Source organism: Nerophis lumbriciformis, linkage group LG23, assembly GCF_033978685.3.
Source record: "Nerophis lumbriciformis linkage group LG23, RoL_Nlum_v2.1, whole genome shotgun sequence".
Lineage (NCBI taxonomy): Eukaryota > Metazoa > Chordata > Actinopteri > Syngnathiformes > Syngnathidae > Nerophis > Nerophis lumbriciformis.
Genome location: NC_084570.2, coordinates 38,754,795 through 38,769,160, shown reverse-complemented (window position 1 = coordinate 38,769,160; position 14,366 = coordinate 38,754,795). Strand labels below are relative to the sequence as shown.

The window sequence follows — 14,366 nt, the reverse complement described above, 5'->3', positions numbered from 1 at the left end:
CGAAGCTAGTAAAGAGAGACAGAGACTCTGATGCCATTTCACCTCCACCACCACCACCACCATTCACCGCTGAAGGTACACACTCTGTCAATCAATGTTCCCTCTAATTGTTCATGTGTGAGCAAATGCAAAAAGTCCCTGAGCATTGAGTGGAGTCCATGTGAGCAACTTTAGACGTGGCACACTGTGGCTACACCAGCAGCACACCTGTCCCAAACCTCACTAAATAACAACTTACATCTCCATCCATCCATCCATTTTCTACCGCTTGTCCCTTTCGGGGTCGCTGGAGCCTATCTCAGCTGCATTCGGGCGGAAGGCAGGGTACACCCTGGACAAGTCCCCACCTCATCACAGCAGTCATTTCCATTTCTAATATAAGTGTTTAGGCCCACTTATAATGACAATAACAAAAAATATTGTTTTTCATGAACTGTGTACTTGTATTGTTTGTCTGGGTGGAGGTCCTGCTTTGGAAATAATTTGTACCCCTTTCAGACATTGCATTTAGTTCCCATTAAAACATTCACATGTTACACAATGAGATGTAAGCAGGGGATCATGTGTACATTCCTGCAACTTCCTGTTTGTAAAAAATATATTTTTATTAGTATTTATTTAATATACTAACAGCATTTAATGATTAATATTTATAAATTAAGATTCCTAATAAATAACACTAGAATAAGCACACATTTGATTGGTAAATCATAGTGTAACGACCTGGAATGACACTTTATGTGTGGTGTTGGAGTTGTCCGACTTTTTGTGTGGCTGTAAACGCATCACTGGCTAAGTGCCATATGTGCAAGTGTTGGCGCACGTGAGAGAGCGAGCGGCTGCTGTTGATATAACTAAGTTGCTTTTGGTCTGGTTTGTACTGCAGAAAATGACCAGTTTTACTAGATATCATTGTTTTTACTAATGTTTTGGTGATGTGTTTATGGCCGACAGTAAAGAGTTTTGCTCAGTAAAGTGATGGATGGAATTCATGTCCTCAAAGCGTCTCGACAGACGTTACAATATTTGAACAATGATGACGAAAACGGTTTTCTCTGTCGTGTCCGTGTCGTGTCGAAAATTGTTATGCGCTTATTTTTTTATTTGATTTTGTGCATGGCATAGATTTGCCGTGCGCAGAGGACGCTTGAGCAGTGCGCAATTGCACATGCGCGCTCCTGAGAAGGAACGTTGCTGTCAATTCTCTTATATACTCTTTCATTCTAGACTTCTAGAGTGTTTGATTATCACATCACTCTAAATGTATAGACTATAAAGTTCACAAACATAAAGAGGGATCCTAGTGGGCCAGGCCAATCTTTCCTTATCTCTAAACTAAAACTGGGGAAATGTGTAGTGTTCTGGGTTTCAGACATGATTTTGTATAAGAATTACTTGAGGAAGAAAATGCCTGGTTAGACTTTGTGTATGTAGTGTGTGCCTTTCTTGGTTTACATCTATGCTGTTATTATGCTGTTTGTTACTTATGTATGTTATGTTGCAGCTATTTAAAATAGTTTTGTCAATTTGTTCTGGCCAGAAACAAATTGGCCTTTGTAACATATCTTTGTCTTTGTGTGTTGTATGTAGACCACATGGCTTAGCAGAGTTGAGTGATGCAAATGCATGTCAAGTTGATCAACACATTGTATTATTCTCCAGTGCAATAACAGTACTGAAATGAAGGCTAAAAGGGCATTAATTGGAGCTTTAAAAAGAAAAGAAAAAAGAAGTAACTAAATAGTTACTTTTCACAGTAATGCATTACTTTTTGGTGTAAGTAACAGTTACTTTTGAAATGAAGTAACTAGTAACTAACTAGTTACTGCTTTTCAGTAACTAACCCAACACTGCATATATATATATATATATATATATATATATATATACATATATATATATATACATATATATATATGTATACATATATACATATATATATATATATATATATACATATACATACATACATATATATATATATATATACATACATACATACATACATATATATACATACATATATACGTATGTATGTATATATATACATACATACATACATACGTATGTATGTATATATATACATACATACGTATGTATGTATATATATACATACATACATATGTATATATATACATACATACATATGTATATATATACATACATACATACGTATGTATGTATATATATACATACATACATATGTATGTATGTATATATATATATATATATATATACATACATACATACGTACGTATGTATGTATATATACATACATACGTACGTACGTATGTATATATATATATATATACATACATACGTACGTACGTACGTATGTATATATATATATACATACGTACGTACGTACGTACGTATGTATGTATATATATATATATATATACATACATATATATATATACATACGTATATATACATATATATATACATATATATATATATATATACATATATATACATACATATATACATATATATATATATATATATATATATATATATATATATATATATATATATATATATATATATATATATATGTGTGTGTGTGTGCAAATGATGCCTCTGTGAGTGAATGGCACACTCACTACCTGTATTGACACAGTACTGACTCTGCGTTGTGTTTCAAAATGGCCGTCTGCCTGATTTAAAAACGCCATGACGTGCAAATTAAATTATTATCTTGTATTGTTTTTGTTTTGTTCCGATTGAAAAGCTGCTCCGGAAGGAATTTGAAACGCGCAACTCTGGCAAACGAGTCAAATAGGAAACAGGAATAGAACATGATTTTGTGCTCCAAGATAATTTTTTAAATTACTAATTATACAGAGTAAAAATTAAAAAAAATTATCATTAATTTAAAATTAACATTTTACATTTATGATACTTTATTTTCTCTTTTCTATATATTAGTAATACTAAGAAAATGATCTTCGAGCACAAAATAATGCAATTGTTTTTTGGACGAAGTGGCTGGGGTGAGGGAAGTCTGGGCTTCCCTGCTTAGGCTGCTGCCCCCGCGACCCGCGGAAGAAGATGGATGGATGGATAGTTGCAATTATTTTTTCTTTTTTTTTTTGGTTGCAATATTTTTTTTATAGTTGTAATATTTTTTCGTAGTTGCAATTATTTTTTTTAGTTGCAATATTTTTTCTTTGTTGCAATATTTTTTTAATAGTTGGGTGGGGTCCGTGCCCGTGTGGCCCGGCCTTGCGCTGTGGGGTCTCTGTTGGTGACTTGATGTGGTGGCGGCGCAGCCCCCGTGTCTGGTCTGGATGCTGTGTCTCGGTTGTTTGGGCGGTGGTGTGTTTTGGTGGGGGGGGGGTGTTGGTGTCTCTTGTTTGCGTGTTGGCGTTCGGGCTGACTGGCGCCGGCTGGTCTCCGTGGTCCTGGTGGCGTGTGGTTGCTGGTCGCAGTTTTTTTTGATCGCTTTGATTTGATTGGCTGGTGCTGGCTGTCTGGGGTTATTGCGGCTGCTGTTTCTGCTGCCATTTGTTTGTGGTGTGGGCGCCCGTGGCTGCTGGGTCTGGTGCAAGGGTGTGGCTGATGTTGTGACTGGTGGCAGCGCGCGCGCGTGATGGCTGTCGGGGCTGACGAACTGTGTATATGTATGTATATGTGTGTGTATGTATGTATGTATATATATATATGTGTATGTGTACATATGTGTATGTATATGTATATATGTGTATGTGTGGGTATGTATACATGTATGTGTGTATGTGTATGTATATATGTATGTATATTTCTGGGGGTACGCTCTGGGCCTGCCTGTCAGACGGGGGTCGACGCCTGAGGCTACTGCATCCGGACTGCGTGTCTGGAGCTCCTGGGTCCCGCTGTCCATCCCTTCCGGGTGCCCGTCTTGGTTGGGGCCTGTTGGGCCTAGTCCCTGCGTCTATTGTGGTAGCTTGGTGCTGCAAGGTATTCCGATGTGCTGAGAGTCGGCCAGTTGCTGGGGTAGTGACCTTGTTTGTCAGCATGTCTGTGATCTTCTTTTAATTCTTTTTTTTAATGTATTAATTTTTTTATTTTTTTTAATATATTTTATTAATATTATTTTTTTATTTTTCCCCTCCCTCAGAGGGGGGGCTCGGCGGGGCGGTTGCTGGTTGTTCCATCTCCATCGTTGGGGTCCCTGCGGGTGGGGTGGGTGGTTCCCGTGGCCCTGTGCCTGGGTGGTCCTGCGGCGGCCGGTTTGGGTGGGGTGGCCGGGGGCTGGCCTCGCCGCGCTCTCCGGGGGTGGGTGGTGGGCTCGTGGGGGCCCGGTTGCCGGTGGGGCGGGGGCGGTCTTCCCGTCCGGTTGCGGGGAGTCTCTGGGTCCCTCGGGCGGGGCGTCTCGCCTTTCTGCCCGTGTGGGGTGTGGTCTCTCGCTGGCTTGGGGTCTGGCTGTCCCCTGCTTTTCTCGTGCCCTGTCCTCTGCCGGGTGCGTCTGTCTGCGGCCTGCTGCTGGCCCTTGTGGGCGGTACGGTGGGTCGGGCTCTGGGGTTCCTGTCGCTGGCCGGCTTGGCTGCGTGGGGGCGGTGGTCCCTGGTTCCCTGGGCACCACGCCTCCTGTTTGTGGGTTGGGCTCTCGGGGGTGATGGGGCCGTGCTCTGGCTCCCACGCACTCTGGGAGTCGAATGTATTGTACATGCAAATTCACATATGCTCACATACGTACATAGGTACCTACGCTCCCACATACATACACAAATACAGTACATATTTACCTACCTAATGTTCGTACATCCACACGCACATTCAATATACAAACATACACATACTGTACATATACATTCACTGTACAAACACATATACACATTCTGTACATATACATTCACTGTACAAACACATAGACACATTCTGTACATATACAAGTACATATGCATACTTACACTCATGCACATAATCACGTTTCATCAAACATATATTAACGTTGTTGCCCTAGGGTAAACTGGGTGTAACACATGGCACACTGACAAAGCTTAACCTATTGTGACTATAACAATCTACAAGGTTAATGTAGGTTGCTTCTCTTTCTCCCCCTCCATTTTTCTGCATTCTTTCGTATCTCAAGTTATCATTACGTATATGTATTGTTGCATTTAAACAACTGTATTGTTGATAATAAAGGTAAATTATTGGTATTGTTCATTATCAATAGCGCTATTTCTATTGGTATTTGTATTGATCCATTTGTAGTGTAATAATGCTCATTGTCATTTCTGTATTATTTTTTATTTTTCGCTAACTGCTTATTTGCTATTACTTTTACCATCATATTTGTACATGTCATATTTGCTGATGTTGCTCTATTGTTGTTGTTGTTGTTGTTTGCTGTTGTTGTTTTTGTCTCTCTGTCTAATCCCCCTCTTGTCCCCACAATTTCCCCCTCTGTCTTCTTTTTTTTTCTCTTTCTATCCCCTCCTGCTCCGGCCCGGCTGCACTAAATGATAATATAAATACATTTAATAAAGTCAAATACAAATAAGGCAACAAGAGAAGTATCCTACACTTCTCTTTTGTACAGTAAATCTGAACAGCCGACATGGGCATCTACATCAACTATATGATTTGCCTGAGAAGCTGGACAGGACACAAAAAAAATAAAAAAATAAAAAAAATAGTTGCAATATTTTTCTTTCTTTGCAATTAATTTTTCTTATTTGCAATATTTTTTTTAATCGCAATTCATTTTTCTTTGTTGCAATATTTTTTCATAATTGCAATAAGTTTTTTTTTGTTGCAATATTTTTTTAATTGTGTTTTTTTCTTAGTTGCAATGATTTTTATTTAATTGTAAGAACTTTTTTGATTGCAATAATTTGTTCTTAGTTGCAATTATCTTTTTAATTGCAATTATTTGTTCTTAGTTGCAATATATTTTTTAGATGCAATATTTTTTTAATTGCAATCATTTTTTTAGTTGCAATTATTTTTTTTAGTTACAATTATTTTTTCTTAGTTGCAATTATTTTTCCTTATTTGCAATATTTTTTAATTGCAATTTTTTTTTTTAGTTGCAATATTTTTTTAATTGCAATAATTTTATCTTAGTTGCATCTGTTTTTTCTTATTTGCAATCATTTTTTAAATTGCAATATATTTTTTAATTACAAATATTTTTTTTAGTTGCAATATTTTTTTAATTGCAATTATTTTTTCTTATTGCGATAATGTTTTTTAATTGCAATTATTTTGTTTTAATTGCAATTATTTTGTTTTATTTGCAATTTTTTTTTCTTAGTTGCAATGTTTTCTCCTCTCTGAGCTGCCACCTTACCGTGGTAGAGGAGTTTGCGTGTCCCAATGATCCTAGGAGCTATGTTGTCCGGGGGCTTTCATGCCCCCTGGTAGGGTCTCCCAAGACAAACAGGTCCTAGGTGAGGGATCAGACAAAGAGCAGCTCGAAGACTTCTATGGGAATGAAACAACAAGGATTCAGATATCCCTCGCCCGGACGCGGGTCACCGGGGCCCCCCTCTGGAGCCAGGCCCGGAGTTGGGGCACGATGGCGAGCGCCTGGTGGCCGGGCCTGTCCCCATGGGGCCCGGCCGGGCACAGCCCGAAGAGGCAACGTGGGTCCCCCCTCCAATGGGCTCACCACTCATGGGAGGGGCCATAGAGGTCGGGTGCAGTGTGAGCTGGGCGGCAGCCGAAGGCAGGGCACTTGGCGGTCCGATCCTCGGCTACATAAGCTAGCTCTTGGGACGTGGAACGTCACCTCGCTGGGGGGGAAGGAGCCTGAGCTAGTGCGCGAGGTAGAGAAGTTCCGGCTGGATATAGTCGGACTCACCTCGACGCACAGCAAGGGCTCTGGAACCAGTTCTCTCGAGAGGGGATGGACTCTCTTCCACACTGGCGTTGCACGCAGTGAGAGGCGACGAGCTGGGGTAGCAATTCTTGTTGCCCCCCGGCTCAAAGCCTGCACGTTGGAGTTCAACCCAGTGGACGAGAGGGTAGCCTCCCTCCGCCTTCGGGTGGGGGGACGGGTCCTGACTGTTGTTTGTGCTTACGCACCAAACAGCAGTTCAGAGTACCCACCCTTTTTGGATACACTCGAGGGAGTACTGGAAAGTGCTCCCCCGGGTGATTCCCTTGTCCTACTGGGTGACTTCAACGCTCGTGTTGGCAACGACAGTGAAACCTGGAGAGGCGTGATTGGGAAGAATGGCCGCCCGGATCTGAACCCGAGTGGTGTTTTGTTATTGGACTTTTGTGCTCGTCACAGATTGTCCATAACAAACACCATGTTCAAGCATAAGGGTGTCCATATGTGCACTTGGCACCAGGACACCCTAGGCCGCAGTTCCATGATCGACTTTGTAGTTGTGTCTTCGGATTTGCGGCCTCATGTTTTGGACACTCGGGTGAAGAGAGGGGCGGAGCTTTCTACCGATCACCACCTGGTGGTGAGTTGGCTGCGATGGTGGGGGAGGATGCCGGACAGACCTGGCAGGCCCAAACGCATTGTGAGGGTCTGCTGGGAACGTCTGGCAGAGTCTCCTGTCAGAGAGAGTTTCAATTCCCACCTCCGGAAGAACTTTGAACATGTCACGAGGGAGGTGCTGGACATTGAGTCCGAGTGGACCATGTTCCGCGCCTCTATTGTCGAGGCGGCTGATTGGAGCTGTGGCCGCAAGGTGGTTGGTGCCTGTCGTGGCGGAAATCCTAGAACCCGTTGGTGGACACCGGCGGTGAGGGATGCCGTCAAGCTGAAGAAGGAGTCCTATCGGGTTCTTTTGGCTCATAGCAGCGGACAGGTACCGACAGGCCAAGCGGTGTGCGGCTTCAGCGGTCGCGGAGGCAAAAACTCGGACATGGGAGGAGTTCGGCGAGGCCATGGAAAACGACTTCCGGACGGCTTTGAAGCGATTCTGGACCACCATCCGCCGCCTCAGGAAGGGGAAGCAGTGCACTGTCAACACCGTGTATGGTGCGGATGGTGTTCTGCTGACCTCGACTGCGGATGTTGTGGATCGGTGGAGGGAATACTTCGAAGACCTCCTCAATCCCACCGACACGTCTTCCTATGAGGAAGCAGTGCCTGGGGAATTCTGTGGTGGGCTCTTCTATTTCTGGGGCTGAGGTTGCTGAGGTAGTTAAAAAGCTCCTCGGTGGCAAGGCCCCGGGGGTGGATGAGATCCGCCCGGAGTTCCTTAAGGCTCTGGACGCTGTGGGGATGTCTTGGTTGACAAGACTCTGCAGCATCGCGTGGACATCGGGGGCGGTACCTCTGGATTGGCAGACCGGGGTGGTGGTTCCTCTCTTTAAGAAGGGGAACCGGAGGGTGTGTTCCAACTATCGTGGGATCACACTCCTCAGCCTTCCCGGTAAAGTCTATTCAGGTGTACTGGAGAGGAGGCTACGCCTGATAGTCGAACCTCGGATTCAGGAGGAACAGTGTGGTTTTCGTCCTGGTCGTGGAACTGTGGACCAGCTCTATACTCTCGGCAGGGTCCTTGAGGGTGTATGGGAGTTTGCCCAACCAGTCTACATGTGCTTTGTGGACTTGGAGAAGGCATTCGACCGTGTCCCACGGGAGGTCCTGTGGGGAGTGCTCAGAGAGTATGGGGTATCGGACTGTCTGATTGTGGCTGTCCGCTCCCTGTACGATCAGTGTCAGAGCTTGGTCCGCATTGCCGGCAGTAAGTCGGACACGTTTCCAGTGAGGGTTGGACTCCGCCAAGGCTGCCCTTTGTCACCGATTCTGTTCATAACTTTTATGGACAGAATTTCTAGGCGCAGTCAAGGCGTTGAGGGGATCCGGTTTGGTGGCTGCAGGATTAGGTCTCTGCTTTTTGCAGATGATGTGGTCCTGATGGCTTCATCTGGCCAGGATCTTCAGCTCTCACTGGATCGGTGCGGCATCTTCAGTAATGCGGACGCTGTATCGATCCGTTGTGGAGAAGAAGGAGCTGAGCCGGAAGGCAAAGCTCTCAATTTACCGGTCGATCTACGTTCCCATCCTCACCTATGGTCATGAGCTTTGGGTTATGACCGAAAGGATAAGATCACGGGTACAGGCGGCCGAAATGAGTTTCCTCTGCCGGGTGGCGGGGCTCTCCCTTAGAGATAGGGTGAGAAGCTCTGCCATCCGGGGGGAGCTCATAGTAAAGCCACTGCTCCTCCACATCGAGAGGAGCCAGATGAGGTGGTTCGGGCATCTGGTCAGGATGCCACCCGAACGCCTCCCTCGGGAGGTGTTTAGAGCACGTCCAACCGGTAGGAGGCCACGGGGAAGACCCAGGACACGTTGGGAAGACTATGTCTCTCGGCTGGCCTGGGAACGCCTCGGGATCCCCCGGGAGGAGCTGGACGAAGTGGCTGGGGAGAGGAAAGTCTGGGCTTCCCTGCTTAAGCTGCTGCCCCCGCGACCCGACCTCGGATAAGCGGAAGAAGATGGATGGATGGATGGATGCAATGTTTTCTTAGTTGCAATATATTTTTAGTTGTATTTATTTTTTCTTATTTTAAATAATTTTTTCTTAGTATTTCTTTATTTGACGCAGGTCAAGGCACCACATCAGTGTGACTTAGGAGCTAAAAGAAGCGCTTCCACTTTGCCGCTTGAGTCAAATAACAGCGGTTTATCAGTCACATGGTTTTTCTTAAAGTGACACACACACCAGGAAGTGTTGAAGGACACAGTATCACTTTTCATAAGTCAATCATCAACGCTTCAGTATTGGAGTAAAACATGCTGACTCGCACCAACACACTCTTATTAGTAATAAAATCACTTTTACACGCTTTAAATGTCAGAATCTAGATGTTGGCCAACACTTTTGTCATGTATAATATAATTATAAAGTACAGTGTAATACACTTGTCATGTATATTATAATTATATAGTACAATGTAATACACTTGTCATATATAATATAATTATACAATATAGTGTAATAAACTTGTCATATATAATATAATTATACAGTATAAAATTGTCATATATAATATCATTATACAGTACAGTGTAAAATATTATACACTATTGTAAAATCCTTACCCGTCCTCTCTCCATCTCCTTGGTTGTCATGACGATGACGTGCGTGTTCTCCTGATGCACCATCTTCCAGAAGTCATCTACTGTGTTCTGCAGGCACCCTTGGGTGGCGATGAAGATTTTACCCTCCCCCGCTCCATGCACGTCCTGCTGAATAACAACAACACAAAGACTTGCAAGTATAACAAAAACTATTTTCTTCAATAAAAAAACTATTTGCAAGTACCGTATTTTTCGGAGTATACGTCGCACCGGCCGAAAATGCACAATAAAGAAGGAAAAAAACATATATACGTCGCACTGGAGTATAACACTCGTGATTTAGGGCTATATAAATAAACATTGATTGATTGATTGATAAGTCGCATTTTTGGGGGAAATGTAGTTGATAAAATCCAACACCAAAAATAGACATTTGAAAGGCAATTTAAAATTAAAGCTGCAAGCAGCGTTGGACGGGCCCGCGTATTTGGCAGGTGCTAGTCCTAAGTGTCCCAATACTTTTGTCTACTTTTAGTCTGAAGTGTCCCAAGACTTTTGTCTAGTGTACCTACCTTGTCTGCATTGTGTGGGCACGTTAGTGCTTCCTGCTTTTGAGCAGCCATCTTAGAAAAACAGCACCGCAGGAGCATCAGTGCAGCGGGTCTTTGAAGGGTCATAAAATCAAAACCGGAGCAGGTATTAAAAATCCCATCTATACTTTTAATCACAAGGGTTTTATCTCTCACCTGTGTTATTTTGAAGGCGAAACGACAAACGCGCTCAGAGGAGATAGATTTTGAAGGAAGGTGACCGGTTTTTACAAAAATGTTGTTTTGAAGGGGGAATAGCAAACTTCCTGTTGATTTTTGCTGGGGGTTGTCAATTTATGAAATGTAGGTGTAAGTGAGACCTACATAGAGGTTTTTGTTTCATGTCTCTCCGACCTTCCCAGTGGGAGTTACAGGCAGTTTTGTCTTTTTTTTCTTCCGAGGAGCAGTTTTTTATCAGTTTTATTCAAAAATTGCTGTAGAGGGCAATTTTTTAATTTGGGGTTCGGTTTCTTTATTAGATCGTAATTTTTGCCAGTCCTGATGTGTGCGTTCAGTTCGGTGAGTTTTGAAGCATGTTAAGGGGGTCAAATTGCAGCTCAAAGAAGCAAAACTGACTGTTTTTAGTACTTTTTTGTCTTGAAGGGGGAATTGCCAACTTGCTGTTGATTTTAGCCCGAGAATGTACCATTATGAAAGTTAGGTCTGAGTCAGACCTACATAGAGGATTTTGTGTCATGTTTTTCCGACCTTCCTAGTGGGAGGTACAGGCAGTCTAGTTTTTTTTTTTCCTAGGGGGCGCTAGAGCGCAATTTTGAGTTTTGGGGTTCGGTTTTTTTAAAAAAAGGAAATTTTCGCAGGTCCTGATGTGTGGGTCAAATATGGTGAGTTTTGAAGCATGTTAAGTGGGTCAAATTACAGTTTGTTGTGGCGGCGGAAGAAAAATAATAATAAAACCTTAGAAATTCAATAGGTCCTTATGTCCCATTGCATAAGGACTCCCTGTGGGAGTCCTTTTGCAATGGGCCGTGCGGGCCCTAATAAATAAAGAATAGTGAACAACAGGCTGAATAAGTGTACGTTATATGACGCACAAATAACCAACTGAGAACGTGCCTGGTATGTTAACGTAACACATCATGGTAAGAGTCATTCAAATAACTATAACATATAGAACATGCTATACGTTTACCAAACAATCTGTCACTCCCGATCGCTAAATCCCATGAAATCTTCCCCCTCGGTATCGCTCCTGGTATGCGCCGCTAGCGTCCATTCTTTCTGCTGCTCGATCGCCGTTTTCTGCTGCATATTTCACTACGTCCAGCTTGTAATCTGCAGTACCGTATATGATTTCCTTTTCGGTGCCATTTTAGTTCAGCCCTTCTCAGTTTTTATAAGTTACCACCAATGTTGATGTGATCCATTTTAATAGCTCCGGCAGTAGCGTATAGCATATAGCAGTTAGCATTCCATGACCCACAATGCACTTCTGCCATGACCGCTAGGGTGACCATTTCCATGACACCAAAAAGGAGGACATTATGCGGCATATCAATAAATTACTATGGTGTACATAGGACTCTGGTATACTCTTATTTATAGTACAATTTTGAGTGGTTTAAAGATGATGTTTGTGTGGCTGAATAGGAAAAAATATTAAAGTCAAGTGTTTGTTAACAGTATTTGTATTTATTCAATACATTGTGGTGTTCAAAAAGTGACCACTGAGATGAATCTTTTCAAGTGCAGAGTGCCACAAAGCATAACATGTGTGGACTTAAATGTAGTTAACATATATAATAAAAAGAAAAATGCCACAAAAAATTTTCCACATCAACATCAAGGCTGCTTGCTGCATATCTGGTTGCGTTATGCAGAATATGGGCCAAACAGTTTGCAGGGAGCACATCTTTTTGGCTCAGTTTCAGCTTCTGATACACTGTTATGTTTGCCACAATTGACACTGGCATTGTCTGCTGCATATGCAGACATGTTTTTCACCTCTAAGCCAGACATCTCAAGTTTTGCCAGCAGCTGGTTTGTTATGGCTTCTGACGTTTCGTTGCTGTCACTATAAAAATCCAACAGGACATGTTGGATTTGAAGTGAAAATACCTTACCACAATGGGAAAACACTTGTTTGTTCCTTTATTTGAGGCGTCGGTTGCCACGGAAAAGGGTAGGTTGTTTTCTTTTATGTAGTCGGTATGTTCCTGTACTGAATAGTGAGCGATGACGTTCTCGCACAATGCCTTGGCTCTTGTTCGGCCACAGGCCATCCCTTTAGCTGTGGGATAGTCACTGAAAATCTCCCGGTCCACTTTCATGCCGCAGTCTAAACCTCTGTAGGACTGGTGATGCTTTACAGCAGTGGTTCTCAACCCTTTTTTTTAGTGATGTACCCCCTGTGAACATTTTTTTAATTTAAGTACCCCCTAATCAGAGCAAAGCATTTTTGGTTGAAAAAAAGAGATAAAGAAGTAAAATACAGCACTATGTCATCAGTTTCTGATTTATTAAATTGTATAACAGTGCAAAATATTGCTCATTTGTAGTGGTCTTTATTGAACTATTTGGAAAAATATATATAAAATAACTAAAAACTTGTTGAAAAATAAACAAGTGATTCAATTATAAATAAAGACTTCTACACATAGAAGTAATCATCAACTTAAAGTGCCCTCTTTGGGGATTGTAATAGAGATCCACCTGGATTCAGGAACTTAATTCTAAACATTTCTTCACAAAAAAAGAAATCTTTAACATCAATATTTATGGAACATGTCTACAAAAAATCTAGCTGTCAACACTGAATATTGCATTGTTGCATTTCTTTTCACAGTTCTTTTTGACAGACATTTTAGTGAGGGTCAAACCATCATGGCATGGGGGGAAACTCTGGGTTTATGGTAATGAATGGAATAGCCTACTTGATTTGATGTTCAGTTTATGAACTTACATTACATTACATACCCCCAGGGTACCATTTGAGAACCACTGCTTTACAGCATGGTACACCTTGCACAGCTCGCAGCGGTTATCTTGTCATCCAGGGGCGACGAAACTTCACGAAAAAATGTCCTCATTGAAGAGGTACCGTATTTTCCGCACTATAAGGCGCACCGGATTATTAGCCGCACCTTCTATGAATTACATATTTCATAATTTTGTCCACCAATAAGCCGCCCCGGACTATAAGCCGCGCCTACGCTGCGCTAAAGTGAATGTCAAAAAAACGCTGCGCTAAAGTGAATGTCAAAAAAACAGTCAGATAGTTCAGTCAAACTTTAATAATATATTGAAAACCAGCGTTCTAACAACTCTGTCCCAAAATGTACGCAAATGTGCAATCACAAACATAATAAAATTCAAAATAGTGCAGAGCAATAGTAACATAATGTTGCTCGAACGTTAATGTCACAACACACAAAATAAACATAGCGCTCACCTTCTGAAGTTATTCTTCATTCGTAAATCCTTCGAATTCTTCGTCTTCGGTGTCCGAATTGAAAAGTTGCGCAAGCGTGGTATCCAAAATGGCCGGTTCCGTCTCGTCGAAGTCATCGGGAGTCAGTGTCGCTGTTGTTCTGTGAATCCTGCCTTCCGGAAAGCTCGGACCACAGTTGTGACCGAAATATCTGCCCAGGCATTTACGATCCACTGGCAAATGTTGGCGTATGTCGTCCGGCGCTGTCTGCCCGTCTTAGTGAAGGTGTGTTCGCCTTCGGAGCTGTGTGAAAAAAGCCACCCGGCCTCTTCGCGTAAACTTCCCTTAACCACTCGCTCATCTTTTCTTCATCCATCCATCCCTTCGAGTTAGCTTTTAT

The 14,366-nt window shown here is 42.5% G+C and overlaps 1 protein-coding gene across 6 annotated transcripts in view; it reads right to left on the bottom strand.

Moving 5' to 3' along the window:
• ptpn11b (protein tyrosine phosphatase non-receptor type 11b) overlaps positions 1 to 14,366 on the bottom strand; it is a 143,850-nt gene that overhangs the window by 27,818 nt on the left and 101,666 nt on the right. For 5 of the 6 annotated variants that reach the window (XR_009817819.2, XM_061985586.2, XM_061985583.2 and 2 more), the window contains one exon: positions 10,010 to 10,156. Coding sequence is in view for 5 of the 6 variants with exons in the window: in XM_061985586.2 (XP_061841570.2) it covers positions 10,010 to 10,156 (147 nt within the window). In the remaining variant the exon portion in view is untranslated. The remainder of the gene's footprint in view (positions 1 to 10,009; positions 10,157 to 14,366) is intronic. The other variant, XM_061985585.2, reaches the window with a different exon arrangement.